The sequence below is a fragment of the Bubalus kerabau genome, chromosome 20 (assembly GCF_029407905.1).
Source record: "Bubalus kerabau isolate K-KA32 ecotype Philippines breed swamp buffalo chromosome 20, PCC_UOA_SB_1v2, whole genome shotgun sequence".
In the NCBI taxonomy this organism is placed as follows: domain Eukaryota; kingdom Metazoa; phylum Chordata; class Mammalia; order Artiodactyla; family Bovidae; genus Bubalus; species Bubalus kerabau.
In genome coordinates, this window is record NC_073643.1 from 53,634,638 (window position 1) to 53,660,021 (window position 25,384).

The 25,384-nt window shown below is 55.4% G+C and overlaps 2 protein-coding genes across 15 annotated transcripts in view; one reads left to right on the forward strand and one right to left on the reverse strand.

The window, feature by feature from the left end:
• MAP4 (microtubule associated protein 4) overlaps positions 1-13,859 on the forward strand; it is a 156,909-nt gene extending 143,050 nt beyond the window's left edge. For 3 of the 10 annotated variants that reach the window (XM_055558141.1, XM_055558147.1, XM_055558142.1), the window contains 9 exons: positions 1,660-1,843; positions 2,358-2,417; positions 2,536-2,825; positions 4,230-4,343; positions 6,172-6,264; positions 9,663-9,744; positions 11,244-11,356; positions 13,215-13,404; positions 13,529-13,859. In XM_055558141.1, the coding sequence (XP_055414116.1) occupies positions 1,660-1,843; positions 2,358-2,417; positions 2,536-2,825; positions 4,230-4,343; positions 6,172-6,264; positions 9,663-9,744; positions 11,244-11,356; positions 13,215-13,404; positions 13,529-13,536 (1,134 nt within the window). In that variant the 3' untranslated portion in view covers positions 13,537-13,859. Of the gene's footprint in view, positions 1-1,659; positions 1,844-2,357; positions 2,418-2,535; positions 2,826-4,229; positions 4,344-6,171; positions 6,265-9,662; positions 9,745-11,243; positions 11,357-13,214; positions 13,428-13,528 lie in introns of those variants that run through there. The other 7 variants (XM_055558145.1, XM_055558149.1, XM_055558146.1 and 4 more) reach the window with 5 other exon arrangements.
• Positions 13,860-16,269: 2,410 nt separating this feature from the next.
• Positions 16,270-25,384, reverse strand: part of DHX30 (DExH-box helicase 30) — a 29,846-nt gene continuing 20,731 nt past the window's right edge. For all 5 annotated transcript variants that reach the window (XM_055558153.1, XM_055558154.1, XM_055558151.1 and 2 more), the window contains 16 exons: positions 23,826-24,127; positions 23,235-23,355; positions 22,383-22,532; positions 20,509-20,661; positions 19,395-20,231; positions 19,096-19,171; positions 18,905-19,009; positions 18,468-18,643; positions 18,066-18,272; positions 17,902-17,983; positions 17,638-17,831; positions 17,357-17,516; positions 17,098-17,255; positions 16,903-17,006; positions 16,689-16,828; positions 16,270-16,596 (listed from right to left, as the gene is read on the reverse strand). In XM_055558153.1, the coding sequence (XP_055414128.1) occupies positions 16,343-16,596; positions 16,689-16,828; positions 16,903-17,006; positions 17,098-17,255; positions 17,357-17,516; positions 17,638-17,831; positions 17,902-17,983; positions 18,066-18,272; positions 18,468-18,643; positions 18,905-19,009; positions 19,096-19,171; positions 19,395-20,231; positions 20,509-20,661; positions 22,383-22,532; positions 23,235-23,355; positions 23,826-24,127 (3,219 nt within the window). In that variant the 3' untranslated portion in view covers positions 16,270-16,342. The remainder of the gene's footprint in view (positions 16,597-16,688; positions 16,829-16,902; positions 17,007-17,097; positions 17,256-17,356; positions 17,517-17,637; positions 17,832-17,901; positions 17,984-18,065; positions 18,273-18,467; positions 18,644-18,904; positions 19,010-19,095; positions 19,172-19,394; positions 20,232-20,508; positions 20,662-22,382; positions 22,533-23,234; positions 23,356-23,825; positions 24,128-25,384) is intronic.

Sequence of the window (25,384 nt, forward strand, 5' to 3'; positions counted from 1 at the left end):
GTCTAACTCCAGTGCTTGTGCTCAGGGCCTCTATCAACACTCTTTATTTTTAGATAAGATATAGATGTTTAGATATTTTGAGAGATGGATAAAAACTAAAGCCTAATGAAATCTAGTTTTCTCCTTATTTTGGTAGAAAGATTTACAGAAACAAAGGGGATAAAACTATTCAGATCTGTCAGTCTGACAGAGGAGAAAATAAAAGTTGAGAAATCAGAAGAGTAACTCCTAGAGCAGACCAGTTCTGCAGTTTGCTGAGGCCAAAAGCAGCCTGAAGAATGTCATGTCTTTCAGAGATTTCTATCCCTTGTAACCTTTTTCTAAATTATCTTATCATTGTTACTGTTACTAGTAAAATATAAGACCCCACTCAATTATTCTTACTGACTGTATTGAAAATTGAAAAGAGCTGCCAGAGAGGTCCTGGTTTAGTCCTTAACATTTTAGAGCAAATAGAGCAGGAGTGCCCCTCCACAGAACCCATGACTTTGTCTAGACAGAGCTGGTAGTTGGACCATTTCCCTGATTCCAACCTTAGGTTCTTTACATGATGCTTGGGCCCTTCATTTGTAGCAATGGTCATTAGAGTTAGATTTTCTGTAAATCAGTGCCAACCCTTAATTTCTGAGAACCTCCTTAGCTGATTTTTCATTTAAGCAATGTCCTTGTCTCCGCCCACATCCTACCCTCTGAATGGCCATTTCTCTGGAGTATAAGAGACAGATCCACTGTGCCTTTGGCTTGGCTTACTCTCTTGAGTAACATGGTAGGTCTGCCCATCTTGTATTCTTGCAGACGCCAGCCTGTATTGATTCCTTCCCTTTCTTGGTAGTGATAGTGTGCCCAGCCTCCATGGAAGAGGAGCTGTGTCTGTGCCACATGCCTGTGTCTGTGCCTGAGGGGCTTTTCCCTTTGGCATTCAGTCAGAGCTCTGGCATCAGCCTCCTCTTGCCCTCTGCTTGTCAGGCCCACATCCTCCACCTGCCCCTTCCCATTTGTCCCTGTGCTCTTACAGAATTCTCATCCTCCAGTCCCTAATGGAGCTGATCCTTAGTGATCCTCTGTTCTGCCCTCCTTTGTCCAGATGAGGGAATCAAGCCCAGAAAGGCTCAGTGATTTGCCCAAGAGCACACGTGAGTCGAGGGGCTGCCTGGAGCTGAAGCTTAGGCTTCTGACCCGATTGATTTGGCCAATGCAGCCTCCATCTGCTGCCCCATCCTGTTCAGAATTCACGGAGTGCATCTTAGCCCACAGAATAGCTGGATTGGACTAAGCATTTGTAATTTTTTATAATTTCGTTTACTCTCTGGTCAAGTATTACTACATTAAATGCATCAGTATTTAATGCAGTGGATCCTGAGGCAGACATAGTTTGTAGTGTGGTGTATTTCTAGGGCTGTTCATCCTCACTGGTTCAGGTTGGACTGAGGTGACTTGACTCCCTGTTTCCTGATCCCGATCACAAGGCACCCTACATGGCCATTTCCCATGTTGTCTGGAGGACTTTGATCTTAGAGCCACATATTTCCTATTAGTAGCTGCCAAGCCCACTGTTCTCTTGTTTTCTGACATCTGCTTATATGGAACCATCCTTTGGCATGACTTCCTGGGGCTGTTCCTGACCTACCGCTCTTATTGCCACTTTCCCATTTTTGACAGCCTGTTGCAGAGGCAAAGATTCCTGAGAAGCGGGTCTCTCCATCCAAGCCAGCCTCTGCCCCAGCTGTCAAACCTGGCTCCAAGAGCACCCAGGCTGTTCCCAAAGCCCCAGCAACTGCGACTCTTGCTTCACCTGGGTCAACCAGTAGGAACCTGTCCACACCCCTGCCCAAGAGGCCCACTGGTGAGTACTGAATGTCCCTCCCATGAGAACCAGTGGCTTTACCCCAGACAGCTCCAGACAGCTGTGTAGATAGATAGAAGGACTTGTGAACCAGTCCTTCACGGGCCCATTGAAAAGGGGAGCCTCAGTCTCCACGTGAGGTTAGCAGCTATGTGTATCCAGAATAATCCTGAGTGAAGGGAACTCGCATGAATTCCCAGGTAGAATGTACTGTTCCTTTCTTCGTAATTCCACAGTACCCAGCACTTTGTGTTCATGGTCTTTGTAATAAGAAAGGCCACGTGGAAGCATTGTCAAGACTGTAGAAATGACCAAGTGCCTGGCGTTGGACGCTCCGTCTGGGCGTGTCTCTGCTTGACTGTCTCATTTACTAGTCTGTTCCCAGAGCCTAACACAGTCCCTGACTCAAATGATTCAGTCATTGTTGAACGAATGCATGAATCTCAGTTTAGGATGAACCATTCAGTGGATCATCTTATTTAAACATGGTATTAAAAAGTGTATATTTGTGCAGCAATCAAGACTGAGGGGAAACCTGCAGAGATCAAGAAGATGGCTACAAAGTCTGCACCAGGTAAGACCCGTTCCCCACGTTGTGGAATCCAGATTTAAACCCCACATCTTCCTTGGCTTTAAGGCTCCCTTTTGCCTACTCCCTGAACGCGTATTATCTCTTGTTCCTCCCTGAGCAGCTGACTTGAGTCGCCCAAAGAGCACCACCACAAGTTCTGTGAAGAAGAGCACCACCGTCCCTGGGACAGCACCCCCAGCAGGGGCTCCGAGCAGAGCCAAGCCCACAGCCACGCCTCCCCGGCCCTCTGGGACTCCTCCCGCGGACAAGAAGCCCACAGCAGCCAAGCCCACCTCCTCTGCCCCGAGGCTGGGCCGCGTGGCTGCCAATGCTTCTGCCCCTGATCTGAAAAATGTCCGCTCCAAGGTCGGCTCCACGGAAAACATCAAGCACCAGCCTGGAGGAGGCCGGGTGAGTCTGGGGAGCTTGGATCCCTGGCATGGTGGCCCCTGCTTCATCCTCTGCCACATCTAAGCACTGTTCCCAGGCATGTCCTTGCATCAGCCCAAGGGGCCCACCATGCAGGGGATAGTCAGGACAGTGGGTTCAGTGTCAGGGAGTTTCAGCCTGGGCTACACCTCCCAGCAATAGGATGCATGTGGGCTTAGCTCAGGCTTTCTCTTCTCCTCTCCTAGTCTGCATACTGGGGTCTGGGCTTACATTTTTGTTTGGAGGCAAAGGGTTGTGCTTTATTTACGAAACAGAATGCCTCTGAGCCTTGCATAGGTGAGAGACATTGGGCAGGAACCTGGTCCATTCTGTTCCTTCTCCTAGTGCAGGCTAGGCAGAAGATGGGCTGCCTCTAGTTCCCTGAGCTGTGTCTTGGCTGAAGAGTCTGTTTGGACGAGGACTAGTGTCCTCTTGTGGCCAGGGTGACTTTCTTCTATCCCTGGCTTTCCTAAACAAAAGGACTGTGGTAGAGTGTCATGGTGCAGAACCATGCTCTTCACTTGAAGGACTTGCTGAGTGCATCCATCCCAGAATTATTTAACTGTTAGCAACCATGGGGCTTCTGTGTGTGAAAAGGTGGTGGCAAGAGTCCAGGTTCAGTGTCTGGAGCAGTGACCTCCTCATCCCCTGCATCGTTCTCTAGCACTTAAACCGCTGCCACTGCCTCCCCTGACTCAAAGTAGGACATTCACATTGTTTCAATCCAGAGCTGCTGAAAACATTGAAGGGGGTCCAAAGTGAGACAGAATCCTTGTTCTGTTGGAAGGTGTTTATAGAAAACTGGGATGAGGGCCTGAGGGTTGCTTGTGCCAAGAGAGTGTAGCTGGCGTAGGCAGCCAGGTGCTGCGCTGGGTGTAGATGGCCTTTCCCCGCTTCTGTGCTCTTCTTCTGCGTACGTGGTGCAAAACTTGCTACAGGTCTTGGTGGGGAGTTGAAGAACTCAGCCTGGTGATGAAAGTATTTTCTGTTCCAACATACCTGAAGGTGTGACACTTCCCGTCATCAGCACTGGCTTCCTGTGACCATGGCAGCTTGCTTGGAGCGTATCAGAACATGGGGCCCAGGGGAGGGGTGGCTTATGATTTGAAAACCCTGGTACACACTCATATTTATCCCTTCTTCCTGCCTCTTCTCCACGAATGGTGTCTTGATCTCTTCCTTGTATCTCAAGACTGGTTTGCAACCCCTCTCCCTCCAGCTTGGTCTGCTCTGGCAAATGGTTGTTTTCTTTCTAGGAGCAAGGGTGACCTGCTTCTGCATGGTGGCCTGGCCTGGATTCGAGTCCCCTTCAGCCTTCTTCCTTTCCTAGCGTTTGGGCTGTTATCCTCTTGGTTTGAAATTTGCCCTCCCTTTATCTCCATCCAGGCCAAAGTAGAGAAAAAAACAGAGGCAGCTGCTCCAGCTCGAAAGCCTGAACCTAACGCAGTCACTAAAGCAGCCGGCCCAATTGGCAATGCACAGAAACCGCCTACGGGGAAAGTGAGTTTTATTTAGACTTTTACCTCTTGAAGGTAAAAGACGGTTAACTGTTTCTTCCAGCCTGAGTCACTTTCCCTTCTTTTGCACCTTTTTCCTATCCCCAACTAGTTTCTACTCCTCCCCATGTTCCCTCCTCTGTGTTTGATGACTCAGGCATCAGAAAATTTTCTCTAATAACCTTGAAAGTTAACAGAGCTGGGAGCCCGTTAGCCCTTTAGGGGATATTTATTCAGGCGGATAAAATGGATGCAAAATGGATGCATGTCCTTCACACTGACCTTGATCTGAAACCTGTTATGCCCATAGCATCCACCTTCTTCCTCAATAAGACATGGCAACCTTCCAGCACCAGGAACCCCAGAGCCCTGCGCTTAAATTTCAACTGAAGGCCCCTCTCCACACCGCTGGGTGTGAAAATAGCTTCCCTGGTTCCCCAAGGACCTCTGAACTGAAAGTTAGCATGCTCATTCCCATTTCCCAGTAGAAAACACACTCGACATAGGGATTGCAGCATTATGTGGACAGCAGAGGTGAGTGGGGATGCTAGGTTCTTTCCCCTTGCCTCCACACCCTGGAGCCAGGACCCTCCTCTTGCCCTGGGAACCTTCTGCCCTTCTCTGTGGCAGATGGGTGGTCGGGGGCTGCCAGAGAAGCCTGAGCTCCAGCCCTGAGGGACCAGGATGGGAGGGTTCAGGCCAAGGACTCTGTGGTTGGTAGGCATGGAAGGCCGCACTATGGCTCCCAGGGCCTTGCAGAGGTCCTGTACAGGCCTCTGGTTCAGACCTAGTTCATTAGGAAAGTGGTTTTGTCACTGATGTTGCTAAGAAGGCAAGAAACAGTTGGAGTTTCTCAGAGTAGATTTCTCTACTTTGTGGAGAACTCTTCAGTTTGGGGGCTGCATCACTTGGGATGGGCTCTAAGGAAGGAAAGGAAGGAAGCTGGCAACTGTTTCTTCTTGAGAAGCCTCAAAAAGAATTCTTAGTCCCACTTGGAGCCTGGGCCTTCATGCTGCTTTGTTCAAGTGGAGCTGTTCATGTACAGCACGGTGGGCGTGCCCTCCAGTTGTAGCTCACTGCAGCCCTGCCCAGAACCTGGTCTCTTTGCACATGAAACTCTCAAGACACAGAAGGTTGGGCATCTGGAGGACTGTGGAAGAGGTTTTACCTTGGCATCAAAAAAGACCAGAGCTTAACTGCAGTTGCAACATCCTTTCTTTAGCCCTGAGAGAAATGGACTCAGCGTGGTAGTGTAGCAGCGGCTGTGGTGGCGCCCCCTGGTGCCCAGGGCTCTGCACCGCAGGTCCAGCAGCCTCTGCTGCCCTTCCTGTCAGGATCAGATCTGAGTCGGGAGCCAGCTGCCCCAGACTTCTCCGTGCAGCCTTTGCTTTCCCAGAGCAGGTCTTTCTGCAGCGATTCCAGGCCCTAGATTTCAGGGAGGTGCTGTCCTTGGGTGAGGATGGGTCCAGATGAGCAGGACTCTTGCAGAGAGGAGCCTCGGGGAGAGAACAGATGCGGGTGGGCTGTGGTGGATGGGGATTGAGGCCACAGCAGCTGGCCCCAGGAGCGGCGAGGATGTCCGTGTAGCACTCTGGCAACATCTACTGTCTTTGTGTTGTTTGTTCGTGTTTTCACTCTCTCTCCTGCTCCTTCCCGTCCCTTGCCCTGTGCTGTTCACAGCTGTTCTGCTGGAGGTAGGGTTTTAACAGCACCATCTGCCGCCCGTCATGGTCACGTGTGGACTCACTGCCTGCCCCATGTCGGTTCTAACCAGCCCTCTCCCTTTGTGTTGTTTTTTTTTTTTTTTTTTTTTCTGTTCTCTAACACTCCAGGTCCAGATAGTCTCCAAAAAAGTGAGCTACAGCCATATTCAGTCCAAGTGTGGTTCCAAGGACAATATTAAGCATGTCCCTGGAGGTGGTAATGTAAGTATGCGCTCGGGGCCACTGGTGTCTGAGGCCAAGCCCCCCATGGGGCGCACTGGGGAGAGGGCCACCCCCTCACTGGTGGGTGAATGGATTCGGGGGAGACCCTGATGCTCACATGAGTTCAGTCTGGGTGTCCCTGGTGAGCCCCTGAATGACAGCTGGGTAACACCCACTTGGCATCTTTTTGCCCCTGTGGTGGGAGGCCTTGCTGTCAGAGACCTGGTCTGAGGGATGCGGTCAGCAGCTGGCCCATCGTCTGTCTCAAGTCTGCCCCTGGGGATGCGTTGGTTCTGACCTGGGGACAGATGTCAGGATTCCTCCAGAGCCCGTCCTTGAGTCCTTGCTGCTCTAGAGCAGGGAGTTCGTGACCAGGCCCTCCCCGCCTCCTGGGTCTTCCCTTCATTTTCATGACTCTGCTCTCTTTTTCGCTCTTGCTCTTTCTCCTCCTCTCTCTCTGCCGCCTCCTCCCTCTCTTCGTTCTGCTCTCCTTCCCTCACTGTTGCCCTTTTCTACCCCTTTCTCCTCCAGTTTCCTTTTCTTTTTCTCTCCTTCCCTGTCCCATTCAGACATCCTGTCTATCATGGTGCTACTCTGTGCCACCCTTAAGATCTGTGTTGGGGACACATGTATCTAGAGCTCAAAGGGCGGTCCTGGGAGAGACTGCGCTGGCCACCATTGCCTTCCAGCATGTGGAGGGCGCCCTGTGCGTTTTCGACGCCCCTGTGACAGGCCGCAGCAGGCGGGCTCTGCCCTCACCACCGCTCCCCTTGCTTCTCTCTCACTCCCAGAGGAGAGCGCTGTCCTGGTCTCCCTTGTTCATTCAGTTCCTTCTCCTTGCCGCCCTGACCTGAATTAAGTCCCACTCTGCTTACCCTCTTCCCTGTTAGGCTCCATCCTCTGCCGTCTCAGTGGTCATGCCATCCTGCCCATGGGTTACAGAGGCCCCCACCCCACAGTTCTGCTGTGGGGGTGCAAACATAGAGCACCTGTTTTTTCCCCCACTTGACTCCCCTGCTTCATGCCCTTCCTGGGCATCTCCCCACCACTGGCTCTTCCTGGCATAGTTTGGCACTCAGGTGGGCAGTGCTGGGCCAACTTGGAAGTTGGCCAGACACTGGCCATGCTGGTGTGGAAAGATTGAGATAGGTAAAGTGTTAAGACAGCACCTGGTTAAGGTGATAAAGATCCAGCCTGTGAGGGGCCCAGTAGGCACTGGCTCTAGCTTTTCCTCTCAGGCTTTTGGCCTAGATGCAAAACCAGAATGTGAACAGTGAGGGAATTGGGTTGTTTGTGTGTGTGTGTTTGTGTGTGAAATAGAAATGTGTTAGTATATGTTGTGTGGTATATGTCAGAGCTCTGAAAATAGTCCTCATTTATCTCTCACCTACTATGGTCTTCCCACACTGCCTGTGCATGACTTCAAACAGGATTTTTTTGGGCCAGGGAATGTACTTTTTTCAAGTATTTCATTTTAGGAGGCTTCCTTAAACAGCAGAGCTTTAGGAAACTGCCTGTGGAGATGTTTCCAGGTGGGAAGATGAGGGTAAACAGCCTAGCCTAAGTTACTGTTGCGCCTTCCATCAGCCCCTCCTAAAGCCACCATGATCATACCTGCATGGTAGAAGGGTGGCCACCAGCCATACGCATGTAACCCTGACCCGCCGAAAGCCCTCTATCTGCCCAGGGAGAAATTCTGGGGCTCCCGCACAGATGAGTGGCTTGGAGCAAGATTCTGGTTGGCTCTACACATGCCCCCACGTACACACAAACATGCCCCTTTTTGAGAACCAAAAGGCCATTGAGCGAGAACATCACAGCTACTTCTGCGGATGATCAGAGTTTAAATTTTGCAGCAATTAAGTTCCCTTTCACCCTCGTGAGGAGGGGCGTGTATGTCAGTGGTTTCTGAGACTTGGTGGCAGGGTCACTTCATTAGCAGTATTGACACCTGTGCTGCCCCAGGGGCAGATGGTGCGAGCGGGTGACAGGAGGCAGTGTGTGGATGCTGGGTGGTCGTGGCTGGGCTTGTGCTGGCCGCTGGGCATCCCTGGGTGGGGCCTTGGGCCTGCATGAGAAACAGCAGCACGTGGCTCCTCTACGTACCAGCCTCGTCTCAATGGCTTTTAAGTTAGTGAGAAGCAATTAAGCTTTTTAAAACTTTTCAAACATATACATATACAAAATTAGAAAAAAAAATGATAAAGTGAATTGGATGTCCTTTTTTACTCAGCATTTATTATTTTTGTGGCCAGTCTTATCTATGTATGCTCACCTCCATTATTCTGAAGCCAGTTCTAGTTATATCTTTTATCTGCAAATATCTCAATATATAACTGTAACAGATAAGAACTCTAATATATGTATGTAAACTATGAAACCCCTAATGTGTTAAACAAGTTTGCTTAATCAGGATACAAGTAAGGTCCCTAAGTTGTGGTTGGTTGATTTGCCCCCTTGTAATCTTAGGTGTCTCTTGCTGTACAAGTTCCTTGTTCATTTTTCTTTTTTCATGGTAACACTTTTCATGAGTAAAACTGAATGTTTTGTCCTAGAATTTGGGTTCTACTGAGGATATCCCCATGGTTTCACTGAACATATTCATTAGTCCCACATTTTTCTTCAGATTAATTCAGGCTTGGCTCTTTTTTAACCCCCACATTTTTGCAGGATGTTCAGAGGCAGTGGTGGTGTTTCTGTCAGGAGGCACATAATGTCTCACTCTTCTCTTCATCTCTCTCTTCCTGATGCTGGTGGCTGTTCTTGCCCCAAACCCTGAGCTCAGCAAAGGTGCACCGTGGCGAAACTGGAGTTCCCCGTCCCGTCTTCATGTATTGGCCGGAATGCATCTATAAAGGAAAACTTCCCCTCATAACTGTTCCTTCACTGAGGACTGGGCTTCACATTTGGAACACAGTCAAGGGTTGTGTGGGCTCCACATCCTGGCAAGAGCCTGGCCATGGCGAGTGACCTCTGCTGACCCCTCACAGGTCATCTCGGGTATGGTGCAAGATGAGCCTGCCACAGTTGCTGAGGACACGTGGTGGCCTGCTTTAGCAGCTGCCAGACCTGTGACTGGGAAGAGTGCACTTCCCCACGCTCCTGTTGAGGCATAATTGTAGCACTGTTGGAAAGACAGCTGAAGCAGAGGCTGCCATTTTGATGGTAGTAGGTACTCTGTAAATGATGATTGAGCACATGAAGCAGTTAGTGTAGAGCCGATGCCCCTACAAGAGACAGTATGAAGAGGAGATGGAGCGAAGGGAGACGCAGGGAAGGCTTTGGAAAAGGCAGCCTCTAAGCTGGACTTTGGAGACCATAAAGAGAGCTTGGGTTTGAGCCTGACAGTAGCCCTCTCTCTGAGTGAATCATTTCCGTGTGTATGTTTTTCTCCTCAGGTTCAGATTCAGAACAAGAAGGTAGACATCTCCAAGGTCTCCTCCAAGTGTGGGTCAAAGGCTAACATCAAGCACAAGCCTGGTGAGTGGTGCCTCCCTCATCCCAGGTTTCACCCCTGTGCCTCTGTCCTTTTTATTAAGACTCCTAGAGCCACCCACACCCAGGGCACAGCAGTAGAAACAGCATAGTCCTCAGCCCCTGTCAGGGAGGGGCTTTCTGGGCGCTAACCTCTTCATTGGAGGAGGAACAGTTTGTAAGGGCTGCCATTTGCACGGGCAGAGTCTTGAGGCCCCACTGTGTACACAGCACTGTTGACCTAGGCCTGTGGTAGAGGTGCTCTACCAGCTGAGACCCTTCTCAGCCTCCCTGCTGCATGTTCAGGAGCTGGTGCTGAAGGAGCTTTAGAAAATGGTGGCCGGGCCTTGTCTGTCAGATGCAGGAGCAGAGAATATTTCCAAGCAGTGAAGCATCAACCACCAGTTCCTACAAGGGGCAGGAAGCCATTCAGCAACGCCGCCTCGGCCCCCGGGCTTGGATCTTGCTGTCACAGCAGTCCAGACTTTGCTTCCAGCAGCACAGGCCTGGCGCCCCTGAAAAATCTCTGGCAGCTGGCATGTTGTCTGGGCAGGGCCTGCGTTCTGGCTGTACCCTGAGTCTTGTGTGTCCTGGTCCAGAGTCTGCAGCAGACGTGGGGCAGGGCCGTGTCTGCAGTAGCAGGCACACTGGCTGACAGCTTACCTTCATTTTTCCATTCCACCTAGAAAATCCACTCTTCTGAGGTAACTTCTTCCCTAGTGACAGTGACTTGAGGTCCAGCTTTTACAACAGGCCAGAAGTCAGTGGGTAGGATACCTGGAGGATTGGGCAGGAGGCTAGGTGACATGAGCAGAGAGGAGATGGGAGAGTGAAGAAGACTCAGGGAAAAGCCCAGCTGAGAGTCTGGGTGGCCGTGAGAGCTCTCTGGCCCTTGCTTCCATGGCCGCGCTCTGGCTGAGCTGCGAATGTTGCCCGTGTACAGGCTGCCTTCCCTCGGCTCCCACCTCTCACCTTCTCTTCTTTTCACGACAGATTGAGTTAAACTGTTCACCCAGACCATACACCCATCCTGTGTTGCTGGTCACTCCTCTCCTCCAGTATCTGTGCTGGCAGCTAGAAAACCAGGATTCCAGGATCCTGACCCTGACCAGCAGGGTGTCCATGAGGCTGAAAGCAGGCTGGACTCCCGTACTGCTGTCAGAGGGAGGTGTCACTCCGCCAAGTGACCCCGAGGCAGGCGTGCATCTTGGCTCCTTTTGAGGCTCTCCTGGGGCTGCAGGCAGTGCGCGCACGGTGGTGGTAGGGTGACTTTCCTTCTCTCTGGCTGCGTGGTGAAATTGGCTCAGCCTGACCTGGAGAAGAGGAGCCCTGTCATGACAGATGTGTTCACTGTGCCTCCAGCCGTGTCCTCAGGGCCACCAGGAGCAGATTACGTTTTCCCCGTTTCTCTCCCGGGCACAGCCCAGTCCTTGGCCAGCCTCCTGGCTCTGCCTGTAGGGGTATTTTTCTGTCACCCATAATGACCCATGTCTTTTTGGTTCCAGGTGGAGGAGATGTCAAGATCGAAAGTCAGAAGCTGAACTTCAAAGAAAAGGCCCAGGCAAAGGTGGGATCCCTCGATAACGTGGGCCACCTGCCTGCAGGAGGTGCCGTGAAGGTAGCGCTTGGGTCCTGACGGGGCTGGAGGTGGGGATGGGCTTGTGCAGCTGGAGTCGGTTCCAGCACGTGGGTGCCTGTCACCGCCCCTCAGTCACTTCAGGAGTTGTGTTTCACCCACTTCATTACTGTTGCCATCGTCAATCATCCGTCCTGAGTGAGGCAGGAGAGGTGAAGAGGCCCCAGCCCAGTCAGCTCTCATGTGTCCAGCTGGAGACAGAACCTTCTCCTGAGAGCCATGGGCTGCCTTTTTGAGCCCATCTCAGCCGTTTTCAGAGGAACAGGGCTGATGTGCAGGCCCCACTGAGGCCAAGGGTCAGTGGAGTGCAGTTCTCACGGCACCTCGCGAGGGGGCAGTGCGGTGCTCTGTGTCAGGCTTCCTTCCGGGCCTGCGAACGGGGTGGCGTGTTTCCAGCTGCCCGTGGCGGCAGGCCCGACATCCACCTCCTCAGGCCTGTACTGCCAGGCCCTGGAGAGTGCGCGGCTTCCTATGCTGGTTGGGCCTCTCCTGCCTTCCTTCCCTCTCTTCCCTTCCCCTCCTTCCACAGTACTGTGAGACCCTTTGTCTGCCAGAGATTCTGTGCATGTTCCATGTCATCAGGTAGGGGGCACATGGGGACATCTTGAAGGCTTCCAACTCTGAGGGTGGCTGCAGCTGCCTCGGGAAATGGGTGAGGAAGTGGGGATGTGAGCGGCGCCATGGGCCTTCCTCCTGTGTCCAACCACTCCTCGCAAGCTCCATCCCAGCTTTGTCCTGGTCGCCCTCCATGCTCCAGTTCAAGCCCTGACTGGCTCCCTTGACCACTGGGGGCCCTGGCTCTATCACACACTCTTGGGTTGTGCTCCACACCTCGTGAGGGGCCATTCTCTGGTCGCCCTCCTTGGGGCACTAACTTCAGTGTGGTCCCAGCCACGTGACAAGCTCGTGCAGACCAGGGCTCTCTCCTGGGCCTTTCTGACCGCCAGTCTTTTCTTTATTCACATCATCTCCCTTTTTTTTTTCCCTTTTAACCACTTCTGGAACTATTTTTCTAGCACAGAGGCCATATCTTTCACTGTTCTAAGCAAGGACCACCCTGGAGCCTTCTGTTGTCACCTCTGGGCATTTGTGGCACAGGCATACCAGCTCACCCAGTGCCCTGGGCCCCACCCCCGACCCCCAAAGCCCTCCCTCTTCTGCTCTTGACTCACATTGGGTGCCTACGGCCCCCACAGTCCTTACTCTATCCTGAAGCTGTCCCAGCCCCTGTAGTCTCCCTCATCATACCTCTTGGACACCTTCCTGGCTCCTCTTTGTCCCAGGCCCTGAAAGGGTGCCCAGCACAGAACAGGCCTGTGTCAGGGGTGAGTGAACAGTGATTAGCCAGGCAGGGAGTCTGTGGGGTCCCTCAGGTCCTGGGTGGCGGCCTGCACCCACGGGAATGGGTCCAGCTCCCAGAGCTCCCTAGTCAAGTCCTGACCTGCAACTTGAGATCATTCCTCGGGTTTTTTTGCTAACAACCTGCTGTCATAGTTGTCTTGATCTGGCATCAGCCTTGTTAAGGAGCTGGGCTGTCATGTCAGAGGCTTCGTGAGGCCGCCCAGAGGAGGCTTCTGGAGTGCGTCCCTAGCCAGGCTGCACCCCCTTCCTGCCCCAGAGCCCACGCCTGGGTTCTTGCCCAGCACTGGGCCATTCAAACCAGGGTTTGGCCTGGTGGGTTGGGGTCGGGGTGGGAGCACCTGGGCTCGACTCCCAGATGTGCTGTACTCAGGCCGTTGAGGCAGTGGGGGTGGGGGCAGTGTGTGGAACCCACCACCATCACCATCCCACTCCCTCCCCGACTGACCCTGCACTGTCTCCCCCACTGTTTCATTTGTAGACTGAGGGCGGTGGCAGCGAGGCCCCTCCGTGTCCGGGCCCCCCTGCTGGGGAGGAGCTGGCCATCCCTGAGGCAGCGCCTGAAGCTGGCGCCCCCACTTCAGCCAGTGGCCTCAGTGGCCACACCACCCTGGCAGGGGGTGGTGACCAAAGGGAGGCCCAGACCTTGGACAGCCAGATCCAGGAGACAAGTAAGTGGCTGGGCTTGGCCTGAGGGCCAGCCAGGGGCCCTGCCACTGGCTGCAAATTGAAACTCCTTTGTTTTCTGACTGGAGAGTGGCCTCAATTTTAACGAAGCAACCTTTTATTTTCCAGGCATCTAATGATGACATTCTGGTCTCGTCTTCCGTCCCCCGTGTCCCCCTTCTTGTCTCCCCTGTCACCCTCTCCCTTCCCTCCTCCCGTGTCACTGCAGATTGAGACCTACAGGCTGACGTTCCGGGCAAACGCCAGGGCCCGCACCGATCACGGGGCCGACATTGTCTCCCGCCCGCCCTCACTTCCCTGGCGGCCCCAGCTCAGGCAGCCGGGCCCCTAGCTCCCCGCCCCAGGCAGCCCCCCAGCCTGTGGCTCGGACCCTGGGCAGCCCTCTAGGCACCCCCTCCCTCCCTCCCTCGCTTGCCCGGGGCAGCAGCTGTTCCCCCCACGCCCATGTTCCTTCCACTTCCCGCCCGAGGCCCAGCTCCCTGCTTGGCTCGCATCCTCACCACTTTGCGCCGCTGCTCCACAGAGAAGGTTGGGTGGAAAATGGGGTGGGGAAGAATAATTTGGGGATCTCCTGAGACCTGGGGTGTAGGGGTGAGCTGGATCCCAGCATCCTCTTCATTTGTTTGGGTTTTTTGGACCAAACCCAAGAGAAACTGACATACCTTCCCTCCTCGCTGGTCCATCCGGAGGGAAGAGTGGAAGCAGACGTCCACATGATGGCTGCCATTAACTGCATCCCCTGGAGCCTGCTAAGCCACCGCCTCTTCCTTTGACCCTACGATGGTGCCCGCCGTGCAGGTGGTACCAGGCGCCACTTGCTGCCCTCCCCAAGTTAGTCAGAGGCAGCGCTGCCTGTCCCCGCTCCTCCCCATACCTGCCTAGCTGCTATCACACTTTATCTTTTCTTTTTTAATAATCCCTAAAAACCAGTGGAGTAGTTTTGCAGGTTGAAGCCATGTCTAAATGAAAGTCCTCAGTAGGTGTTAAAGGAAACAGGGAGGGGAGATCCTGAAGCCTCCAGCCGGGAGGTCAGGTGTTGGGAGCTGCCCTGGCTTGGGCAGCTCGGGGCCCCAGCCCCAGAGATGGTGTGGGCAGGGCAGGCGTGGTGTGGGGGCTGTGGGCTGGAGAGCAGGCAGGGACTGCTAGGGGCTGGTCAGTGTGGACTGGTGGTTCTGGCATTTTTTGTGTATGCTGCTTTTCTTTTCTAACCAAGAGGCTGGTTTTGGCATCTGTTTGTCTCATTCCCTGGGATCTGGTGGAAGACATAAAATTGGGACTGGAGAGGGCCATGGAGGTCACATTCCTCCAAGCCTGCAGCCTAGGACACTGCCGGGGAGCCCAATGTGCCCGGCACGCATGTGGATAGTGGGGAATCAAGGTTGGAAATTTGGAAATAAGGACATGCAATGGGCCGTCCAGGCTCCCTTGTAGCCTGACTGGAAAGGGGAGAGAGGCGAGGCGAGCCCAGCCTGAGGAGGCGTGTCCCAGTTAGGCCTGGTCTTGGGATGGCTGCAATGATTGGCCCTGGGGATTATATTGACATGAAGATTCTTATTGCACTTGTATTTTTTTGTATTAAAGTTTGCATGGTTTCTAATAAAGGATTAAAATGTAACAGTTTGTAGTGAAATGGCCTGGGAGTCTCCAAGGCTTCTCCTCTGAAGAGTGTTTTCTGCAGTGCAGACTTGGCCCCTTTACCCTCCCACCTCCTCTTCGGGCGTCCCCTGGCGCTGAGGTGGGGGGCCCTTGAACTAGGCTTCATGAGGATTTGATGTCCGTGTAGAGGGAGGGTGTCTGGGCTGGGAAGGTTCTCCCCGTTTCTGAGGTAGCATTTTCTCCAGGGAGATTCAATACCACATCCCCAACTCCCCAAGCACTACCAGGGGTAGAAATTGCATGGATCTTGTGGAAAAAGCACTTCCAGAGCCAGAGACCGTCCAGGGTGCTTCAGTAGCGCCAGGGACATCACGGTGTCTGTGTTTTGTCTGCAGAAAGGGGTGAGGGAACTGGGAGGACACAGCGGGAGGTGGGGTGGCAGTGCTGGGCCTCAAGGTGCCTGCACCCATGTCGACGCTGAGGTGGGCAAGCTCTGGGTCTCCTTCACGCCTTTGGCCAAAAGCAGGGGTGGGAGAGGTGACCCAGTGGAGGGCCCTTGAGGGGGCGCTGGAGCGGTCAGTGTTCTGAAGGGTGGTCTGGTCAGTTGCCTTGATATGGGTCCCACCAGCCAGAGCAGCTGAGAAGGCTGTTCTGACAGGTGGGTCCAGAGGCCCTGCGTGCTCTGCTCTGCAGCCATCGGGGCGGGGACGTTTCTGTGCTTCCCCATTTGCTTATGGCTCAGCCGTTCCTCATGTCAATCTGTGATTCTGTTGTAACGATTTCCAGAGTAAATAAAGCTCTTATGTCCCAAATACGCAGGCCCTGTCTTCTGTACGTCCTGGTTTCTACCCCTCCAGCTTGTGGCCCACCCCCTCGTTGTCCCTCTGCAGCAAGGGACTGGTGTGCGCCTTGTGGTCTTCACCTCAGCACCTCCTCTGGGAGATGGCTGTGACCGAGGGTTAGGGTCTCAGTGGGCGTTGGTTGCTTATGGAGATTTTCCCTCCCCCACCCGCCTGCGCTGGGAGGTGGCAGCCAGACTGAATGAGGATGCACAGTGGGCCCCGTCACACCTGTAAGGACAGTGCAGAGACTAGGCTGGTCCAAGCTCCTGAGGTGTGGGTTTAAGCCCCTTCTTCTAAGACCTTGGTTCCCTCCCTTCTGAGCCTTCACTCTTTTCTTGGTTTGGGGAGCGTGGCCCCCAGCCCAGGGCGCTGAGGTCCTCCCTGAGAGAGGAGCCCCGCGGATAGCAATGCTCACAAGGGATAAATAGAACTTTATTTTAAATAAACATTTTCATTCTGTACATGGCCCCAGCAGAGACGGGGCTCAGTCGTCAGCGGTCTTGCGCACATCAAAGCTGCCGCAGGGCCCGCGCAGCAGCTCCGCCAGCAGGGCGAGCAGCTGCCCATGCTCCTCCTGCACACAGGGCGGCAGTGCCGCCAGCTCGCTGCGCAGGCTCCGCTCCACCATGCGGCCCAGGGCCCGGCGCAGCTCCCGCAGCAGCCGCACGGTGCGCGAGTCACCCTCCAGCCGCAGCAGGTCACTGTCGCTCAGGGAAATGGTGGCCCGGCGCCCGTCATCTAGAGGAAGGGAAAGGCGCGAGGAGCCCGGGTGAGGCCAGGCCCAAGGAGGCAGGGCAGCCGGAGGCGCAGAGCGGGCTGCAGGTACCCACCACGGATGTGGACGTCCCCGTCGGTCAGTAGCAGCACAGCTAGTGGGTGCACCTGGGAGGAGTCCCGGACGAAGACGCTGCCGTTGGACTTGACAGCCATGAAATACGTCAGCCATCGGCTCCGCAGCCGGGTGGCCTCCCTGGGGAACAAAGGGCTGGGTGAGGCCCCCTCCTGAGCCACCCCCGCTGCCCCGCTCCACCTGACAGTCCCCACCTGTTAATGGTCGACTTGTGCAGCAAGATGTTGCCGGATTTGGTCCTGTACGTGACACTGTTGGGCTTGAACTTGCCCTGCCGGGTCACCTTGCCCTGCCTCACCTGCAGGGATGAAGGGAAAAGGTGGGTGGGTTGGGCAAGGAGCCAAGATGGGAAGAAACCGCGGCCTGGTGCCCCCGCCCCGAGGCAGCACCTGGATGAGGTTGGGGTAGAGACCCGCCATCAGCACCCCCTTCACCAGCTCCTCCTCCTCACTGTACTCGTTGCACTGGGCAGAGGCCAGGGTGCAGTCTGAGGGCTTCCCAACCAGGAAAGCCTCATAAATGTTCTCTGAGAACTGCTTGATGAGTCCTGGGGAGGCAAAGTTGGGGTGAGCCTAGGGCCCCCTCACCACACTGGCCCTGTGCAAGTGGGAGGGGCAGAGGGCTCAGGGCAGCGTGGGGCCCGCTGACCGTGGATGAAGCGCAGGCTGGGTGCGTAGAGCAGGTTTTCCTCCAGGTAGTTCTCACGGGAGCTGCGATCCTGCCAGCGCAGCACCTCCTCCCAGCCGGACACCGCCCGCACAAAGGCCAGGTGGTCACTGCCGCTGTCGTGGCTCAACAGTGCTTTCACCTGGGATGGGGGGAGGGTGCCGGGGTCACAGGGCAGGGACCAGAGGAGGCCACCTCGGGACAGAAGGCAGCGGAGGGCCGCAAGGGGGAGAGGAGGGCCACGTGCAGGCACCGGGTCTGACCTTGTCCACCTCCGCCCGGTTCTGCAGGCTGCTGCTGAAGGGGTCCCGGGTGAGGCACGAGACGACCACTAACAGCGGGTGCAGGCAACGGAAGATGGCAGCCAGCACGATGGCCTTGGCCAGCCGCGGGTCAGTGGAGATGTGGGCCAGGCGCTGCCCCAGGGTGGTCAGGTACTCCCGCTGGTCCAGAACCCCTGCAAGCTCAGCGGTCAGTCCCGCCCTTGAAAGCCACTCGGCAGCCTGGCCCAGCCGTGCCCCACTCACCAATCTCTTGGAGCAAGATCACGGCCTCGTCCACCGCCTTGATGTTTGGACTGTCTACGGCCTTGGAGAGGAACTCCACTGCCTACAGCGTGAACGAGGCAGAGCCTCCGTCAGCCTGCACCCCATCTGCGCGCCCCCAGGCCCCCCACCCACCCCTGCCGCACCGTCTTCTCTGGCATGTGGATCTTGGCCTGCAGCACCAGGTTCTCCAGGGGTGTGCGCAGGATCTCTGGCACTTGGAAAGGAGCCATCTTCTCCAGCCGGCTCCGCGGGAAGAGGTGGTAGGCAAAGCCAGACTGGCAGCGGCCCGCCCGGCCCCGGCGCTGGATCACATTGGCTCGTGACACCCACACGGTCTCCAGGCAGGAAACCTGGGAAAGGGGGCCTGTGAGCAGCCACACACACGCCAGAGGCCTTCCTCCACACTCCCCCAGGCCTGGCCTTCATCCCACTCGACCCCTCGATGGCCCTCCCGCAAGGACACTGAGACCCCACGAGTGCAGCCCTTTCCAGACACACAGGCCCGGGGTAGACCTGGGCTGGCGCCAGACCGTGAGAGGACCCACCTTGGTCTTCAGGTCGTAGCGCTCCTCCTTGTGCAGACCGCTGTCCACCACGTGCACGATGTCATTGATCGTGATGGACGTCTCGGCAATGTTGGTGGCCAAGACGATCTTGCGTACCCCAATGGGAGGCTGCTGGAATATGGCCTTCTGGTCCATCATCGGGATGTTGGAGTGCACTGGTGGCAGTGAGAACACACTGGTCATGGGCGCGCACCACCTCTGCCAAATCCTCCCCATAAAGGGCAGGCAAGAATTTTGACCCTATTTTGATGAAACTCAAGTCCAGATTAGTAATATGCCCAGTAGAGGTCACCAACCCGGTAAAAAGTAGTGTGCCCTGGTGACAAACCCAAGACCCTGAGCCCGAGGCGAGTCAGTCCCTGGGACAGAGGGCAGGCCTGGCGTAGGGGCCACCATCCTCGCCGACATGCTCTCACCTGGCAGGATGAGGTACTTGCTCTCGTGCATGCCCAGGGCCTCCTGGAGGCGTTGCTGGACTCCTTTGATCTCCTGCCAGCCCGGCAGGAAGCAGAGGATCCCACCTGTAAAGGGGCCCTGCAGGCATGAGCCAATGGCTCCTGGCAGATGGAGGGCAGGGTGGGCCTGGGGGACAGAAGAAAGCACCCACCTGGTTCCCCGCGGGCATCGATGTGCAGAACCAGATCAGTCACGAGGTCCAAATCGAGAGCGCATTCATCCTCAGACTGCGGTGGGGAAGAGAGGCCAGTCACAGTCCCGGGGCCAGGGGTTGTGCATAGGACACGGCCACCGCAACTCAGTGAGGCCAAGGCACGTGACACCTCACCTCCAACCCTCACCACACCCTTGTCAGGCAGGCCCAATCCTTGCCATTTTTAGCAGGGAAGGAGGGGAGTCCGGGAGGACAGGCCAGGAGCCACGGCGGGACAGGGCGGGCGTACCCCTCACCTCGTGGTGCCGGTGCCGGTGCGGATACTGGTGCTTGCCCAGCTTGGCCAGGATGTCCTCCAGGTAGTGCTCCTTGACAGGGTACATGAAGCCGGGGACCTTGATGACAGGGCAGCCACCAAAGTAGCGGGAGAAACGCTCGTTGTCGCCAGTGGCGCTCATGAGCACCAAGCGCAGAGCCGGGTTGAGCCGCTGCAGGCCCTTGAGCAGGATCAGCAGGAAGTCCGTGTTCACGTCTCGCTCGTGCACCTCGTCCACGACCACGTGGCTCACGCCCTCCAGGCTGGGGTTGCTCTGCAGCTTCCGCAGCAGGATGCCCACCGTGCAGAACAGCAGGGCCCCTCCTCGGGCCGGAGGCTTGCTTTCCAACCGCACCTGGAAGCCTACGTTCCGGCGCAGGGAAGGGCCCAGTTCGTGGCTGACCCGCTGCGCCACAGACACGGCCGAGATGCGGCGTGGCTGGGTGATGATCACGTTGCAGCGCGCACCGCGGCCCTCGGTCACGTAGCGCTCCAGCAGCAGCTGGGGGATGCGCGTGGTCTTCCCACAGCCCGTGTCCCCAGCAATGACCACCACTGGGTGCTGCTCGATGGCATTGAGGATGGTGTCCCGATGAGGGTCCACGGGGAGCTGGGGTGCCTCCTGCCAGACTGGCCCTCGCCGCCGCCACAGCTCCAGCAGACTCTGGCTCAGACGCAGCTCCTCTGCTTCTGACAGTGGCACGTAGGGCTTGCCTGTGATGGGGTCACTCAGGGGCCCCGAGTCCTTGCCCAAGGGCAGGATGTCCTCACCCTGCAGCCGGAGCTCTGAGGAGATCCACGAACTCTCCACAGGGTACTGGGGGGACAGGAGAGGCAGATGAAATGATGAAGAGGAATCCTTCCTCCTTTACCCACAGCCAGTCCCTCCACGATTCACACCTCGACCAGAGGCTGTGGTCCAACCCGCCGAGCAGGACTCAGTCCCTGACTACCCTGGCACATCTGTGGGCAAGACTGGACGGCTCGGGGCCAGGGTGCTCCCAGGCTGCACCCCAGGGGGGAAGCAGGGAGTCACTGTCGCCTACTGCAGGTGGAGGCTGTGGGCAGGTGAGGGGACGTGGGGATTCTCTTACATGGTTAAGGAAGGTCTCGATCTTGCGGAGGATGGGCTCAGGCACCTGGATGGTACACGGCCGGCGCTGGGTCTCACCCAGCTCTCGCAAGGAGGCCAAGTTATACATGGCGTGGGTGAGCGGCTCGTTGTTCCGGTCCACCAGTCCCAGGCTCTGCAGAGGGACACGGATGGCTCCGTCTAGGGCCCGCTCCCCAGAACTGGCCCAGACCTGCTCAGCAGCTCCCGAGAAGTCCTGCAAAGCAAACTCTGCCCCCCCATCCCGCCCCACCCCAGAGCAACCTCTTTTCTAAGAGATTTTTGGGTTTGGACTGACATGGTACAGGAGCAAGAAATTAGGAACCAGGAAAATGTTAAGTCTCCACCAAAAAAAGTTAAAAACAATTCAAGGAAAGTAAGACCTGACGTGTCTGAGTATTAATCACAGCCCCCAGCTGGCCAGGTCCGTGCCCCTGAGAAACCTCTCCTTAAGCAGCAGGGGCCCCCAAAACAGCCCAGTCTCATGTCCATGAATTCCCAACACAGACCTCTGGGCCAGGTGGGCCAGGCCCTTAACCACCCCATAACACAGCCTGCAAGCTCCTCTGCTTTCTCTGCGCACCAAAGCCACCATCCCAACCCCCCACCAATCTTTCAAGTCCAACTGCCACACCACCTCCTACCCCTGCATGATACCCAGTTTATCACACAAATGTACCTGGAAATTCCTGTAAGCATCTACTTACACAACTTGGTAAAATAAGCCACTGGAAGGGAAACTGTTATTTTATTTCCGCGTATACCCGACACCACCTCCCCAGAGGTAAGACAAAGCATTCCAACACATTGGAAAGCCAGCCATTTCCCCCATACTCTGTCATATCCAGATTCTGCACTTCTAAGGAAGTCTTCCCCTGCAGGGACCAATCACCTTCCTCTAGCCTCCGAGTCCCAGGAACAAAAGAGGTGCCCACAGGGCCACCCTGCTGCAGGAGAGGCCCCGTCCTTTCCCAGGACTCTGAGAATTTGTCTGCAGTCTGCCTGCAGGCAGCCAGGTGCTAGCAGAACATGGCTGCCCCTGGGAAGCTTGCTCCTTCCTGAGACAGGTGTCTACCGTGCTTGGGTCATTTTCTTTTCGTCGGATTAAAATACAGACTTCCTCAAAGTCCTCCCAGTTAGCCCTATTTCTGTCCTCTTGAGCCACAGGTAACAACACAGCCACTCTCTCACTTCTTAACCGACCCCATCCCTCTTCAGTTCTCCGGATCTCACTACCTCTCCCCATCAGTCATATATGATATTCAGTTCTCAGAGCCAAATGTGTACCAAAGGTTTCTGTCCACTTGGAGTAAAACATGGTGTCTTTCCTCTTAGTCTGCAAACCAGACCTCCACTGGGTTCAATAACATCCACGACTGGGGATTCATCTCATCTTCAAAGCCGCTTAAAAACGACTGCCGGCTGTAAGCCACACTGCCTTCGCCTGATTGTTGGTCCCCTCAGTCTGCATCCCACATGAAGTCACATTGTTCATGTTGGCCACAAAGCCCAAGTTACCAAGATCTTTCTGGATACCAAGCCTGGCCCCCAAGAGAGACACCCTTTCTCCAGCTCCACACCATTCAGAAAGATGAGCATGTCTCCTCCTGGCTTCACCCGGGCTCCAGCCCACAGTTCTGAAAAGGCTGAGCTCACAGCAAAGCCCCTCTGCAGGAAGTGTGGAGAAGCCCTGGAAATAGTGCCCCCAGAGCCTGACACACAAGGCTGGGACACCAGCTACTCCAAAAGCCTGGCAAAGGTGGGTTTTCATTTCCTGGAAAAGTGGACCATTTGCCAAGGGCAGCAGGGAGCTCCAAGACACCTCATGCATCACACCAGGGACCCTTCCGCACTCACCTTCAGTTTCTTACAAGCCAAGGCTGCCGCTTTATTCTCTGCCTCTGCTTTGCGACGCCCCTTGGCCACGAAGGTCATGGGACAGGGCCAGAGCAGGGTGAGGGTGGACAGCTTGGTCTTGGTGCCCACGGTGTGGAACTGCATGAGGTTCTACACAAAGGGCGAGAGGGGGTTAGAAGGTGGCAGGCAACGAGAACTTCTAAGTGTTCTCTGAATGCTGAGGAACCCAGATACGGATTTAACCCTGATCTGAGCAGGTACCAAACATCAGCCACAAAAGAAGTGCCACTGAACAGGCAGAAGACAGCCCCGTGGAGCTGCAGTTCCAGGATCTCGGCATGGTTTACAGGAGGAGACGGCATCTGGGCAACGCCACTGCCTGCCCTCCTAGCCCACTGCCCTCTCAGCACTGTCAAGGCACACAGGTGTGATGGCAGCTGTGGGTGGAAGCTGCCAACACAAGCTAAGAGCCAAGCACGTCCTGGGGGAACAAAAAGGCCTTGTGCCTGGAGAGAAGCTCTGAGTAACCAAAGCCCCTCAGCCCGGCAGTGAAGAGGAAAACCTCAGCAAGTCAGCCACCCGCTCCCAAGCCTCCATCGGTGCCCGCACCCCTTGAACAGACCCAGGGTCTCCACTCCTACAGTCCCCAGCCCCATCCCGGGCTCCAGTGTCCTGACTTCCGTCCTGCCTCCAAGAACCCCAAGCTCCCCCAGCTGGCGCAGGCTGGGCTAAGGGAACAGACGTCTAAGGCCTCCCACAGACCTAAGTCTCCCTCCCGCCTGATCTTGGGCAAACCCAGACTTGAGCCAGCCAGCTCCCCACTCACACACGCTTTCAGGAGACCCCGCTCACCTTGGCTGTGGAGGAGGATGTTGCTATCTGAATCACCTTGGCCAGAAGGTTCTTGGGAAGTGGAAACTGGGTCAGAGCCCTGATAGCACTGTCGTCATCTGTCATTTCAAAGGAACCCCCCCTGAGAGGACCAAAGGTTTAGGTGAAAAAGCGCTCTCTTCCCAAGCCAGTTTCACCTGCTCTGAAACCCAGGGGCTCGGACACGGCATCACTGCAGCGGGCAGCCAGGAGGTGGGGGCATCTCCACTTGGCCTATGGTCCTCTCACAGACACACAGCACACAGGGCGTGCCCTCAATTCCTCCAGACACACAGGAGAGCGAGAGCAGGGGGCAGGCAGAGCAGCTGCCGGGGCTCTGCAGGGCTCAAGTGTGAGCTAGAGGGAAGGCCTACGCTGCTGTCTTGCAGGAGCCCAGCCAGAGCACACAGCCATAGCTGGCCGTCCCCAAACAGGCAGACGTACTGAGAATGGAGACACTGACTGAGACGCAGGGCAGGGGTCTCCCATCTCAGAGAAGGCTCCAGGGAATATGCTCCCACCCCACGTCAAGGCGCAGCCCGTTTCCTCGGCCTCCCCTGCCCCTGGCTGTACCTGGAATCCCTGAGTGGGGCGTGGGAGTCCTGCTGGGTCATAGACAGAAATTCAGTGACATCGATGGTCCCTTCTTCTAGTTCTTCCTCCTCATCCTCCTCTTCCTCCCGACCCAAGGAGCGGGACAGGCCCCCAGGTCCCCCTGGCCGGATGCTCTCAGGATTCAGCTGCCGCCAGGAAGTGGGTGGCATGGTGGGTTCTGGGCGCCACCAGCTGTCAGCCGGAGAGCCAAAGCGATCGGCTAGCACGCGGTATTTGGCTGCATCAAACAGCTCATTCCGGGGACCCAGCAGACCCCAGCCCTAGGGGAAAAAGGGGGGCGCTGTGAGGGCCCTTAGCACCCTCACACCACAGGCTGTTCAGAACCTGCCCAGTTACCCCGCAGGTCCCTCGTGTGTGAAAGCCATGCTTTTTCACCTGTCTGCTCACCTCAGGCCTGGCCCAGAACTGGGCACAGAGAGAGCACTTAACCTGTCTAGCATCAACAGATGAAAATGACAAGGTAAATTCTTACAGCTGTTAATCAAAAGACCAAGAAACTAAAGAAAAATCCCCATTAAAAACCCCATGGGGCAACAGGAAGCAGATGCATCCACAAAGTGATCTAGAAAGCTTCAGTGAGTGGCGTGACTAGGAAATATGCCATCTATATTGTGAAACAGATATACCTCTGAAACAAGAATCCTGCACTGGGAACCTATTCTAGAACTAACACCAAATGTTTTTAAAGCCATTTATAGAAAAATATTATTTTAAAACATTCTCTTCTAGAGAAAATTAAATAAGACATCTGTCGAGTCTCTAACATGGACAAAGCAACACGCCTGGCACTCTGGGCACCAAGTGAGGAACACCCGGTCCCTGCCCTCAAGCAGCTCTGAGTCTAAGAGGCAGAAGAGAAGCGCAGAAAACCAGAGTCTGAGGAACAAAGCAGTAAGCAAGAGGCTAGAGCATAATGTTAAAGAGCTCAAGTTGCGAGTGGCAAAGACAAGAGAGGTGGGCCGCAGGTGAGTAAAGAGGCTTCAGACGTGACGTGGACGGTGGGCGCCAGGATCCAGGCACCGCTCCACAGGGTGGCTTCAGCCCCGCCTGACTCCCAACAGGCTGAGGAGTGACCACCCTTCTGAAAACTCTCCCCTCAGGTTTCTGAAAGAACCAGCTGTGACTTAAAATGGCATCAGGTACAGCCTACTCACAACAGCAACAGTGCCCATGTATACACATGTTTTTAAAAGGTATAGAACTTGGTAAAAGGACACAAACGGAGGGCGTTCCTGGGATGAAACGTTTTTGCCCAAGGAGAGCAAAGCCGCCTAAAGTAAGCCATGTAACGTAACTCCAATCAAAGTGCAGACGGACTCTTTGGGCCCTTGACCAAACTGTCAGATCTCTACGGAGGAACACACGAGGATTCTATGACAGTGAGATGCTGTGACAGAGGACGGGAAAAGGGCACGCCACGCATACCCGCACGGAGGAAAGCCACAGCCGCTCGGGGCGGGGGGTACGGATGCCTGGCCCCAGGCTCAGCTTTCGCGCTTCTGCCTCACTGTTTACAT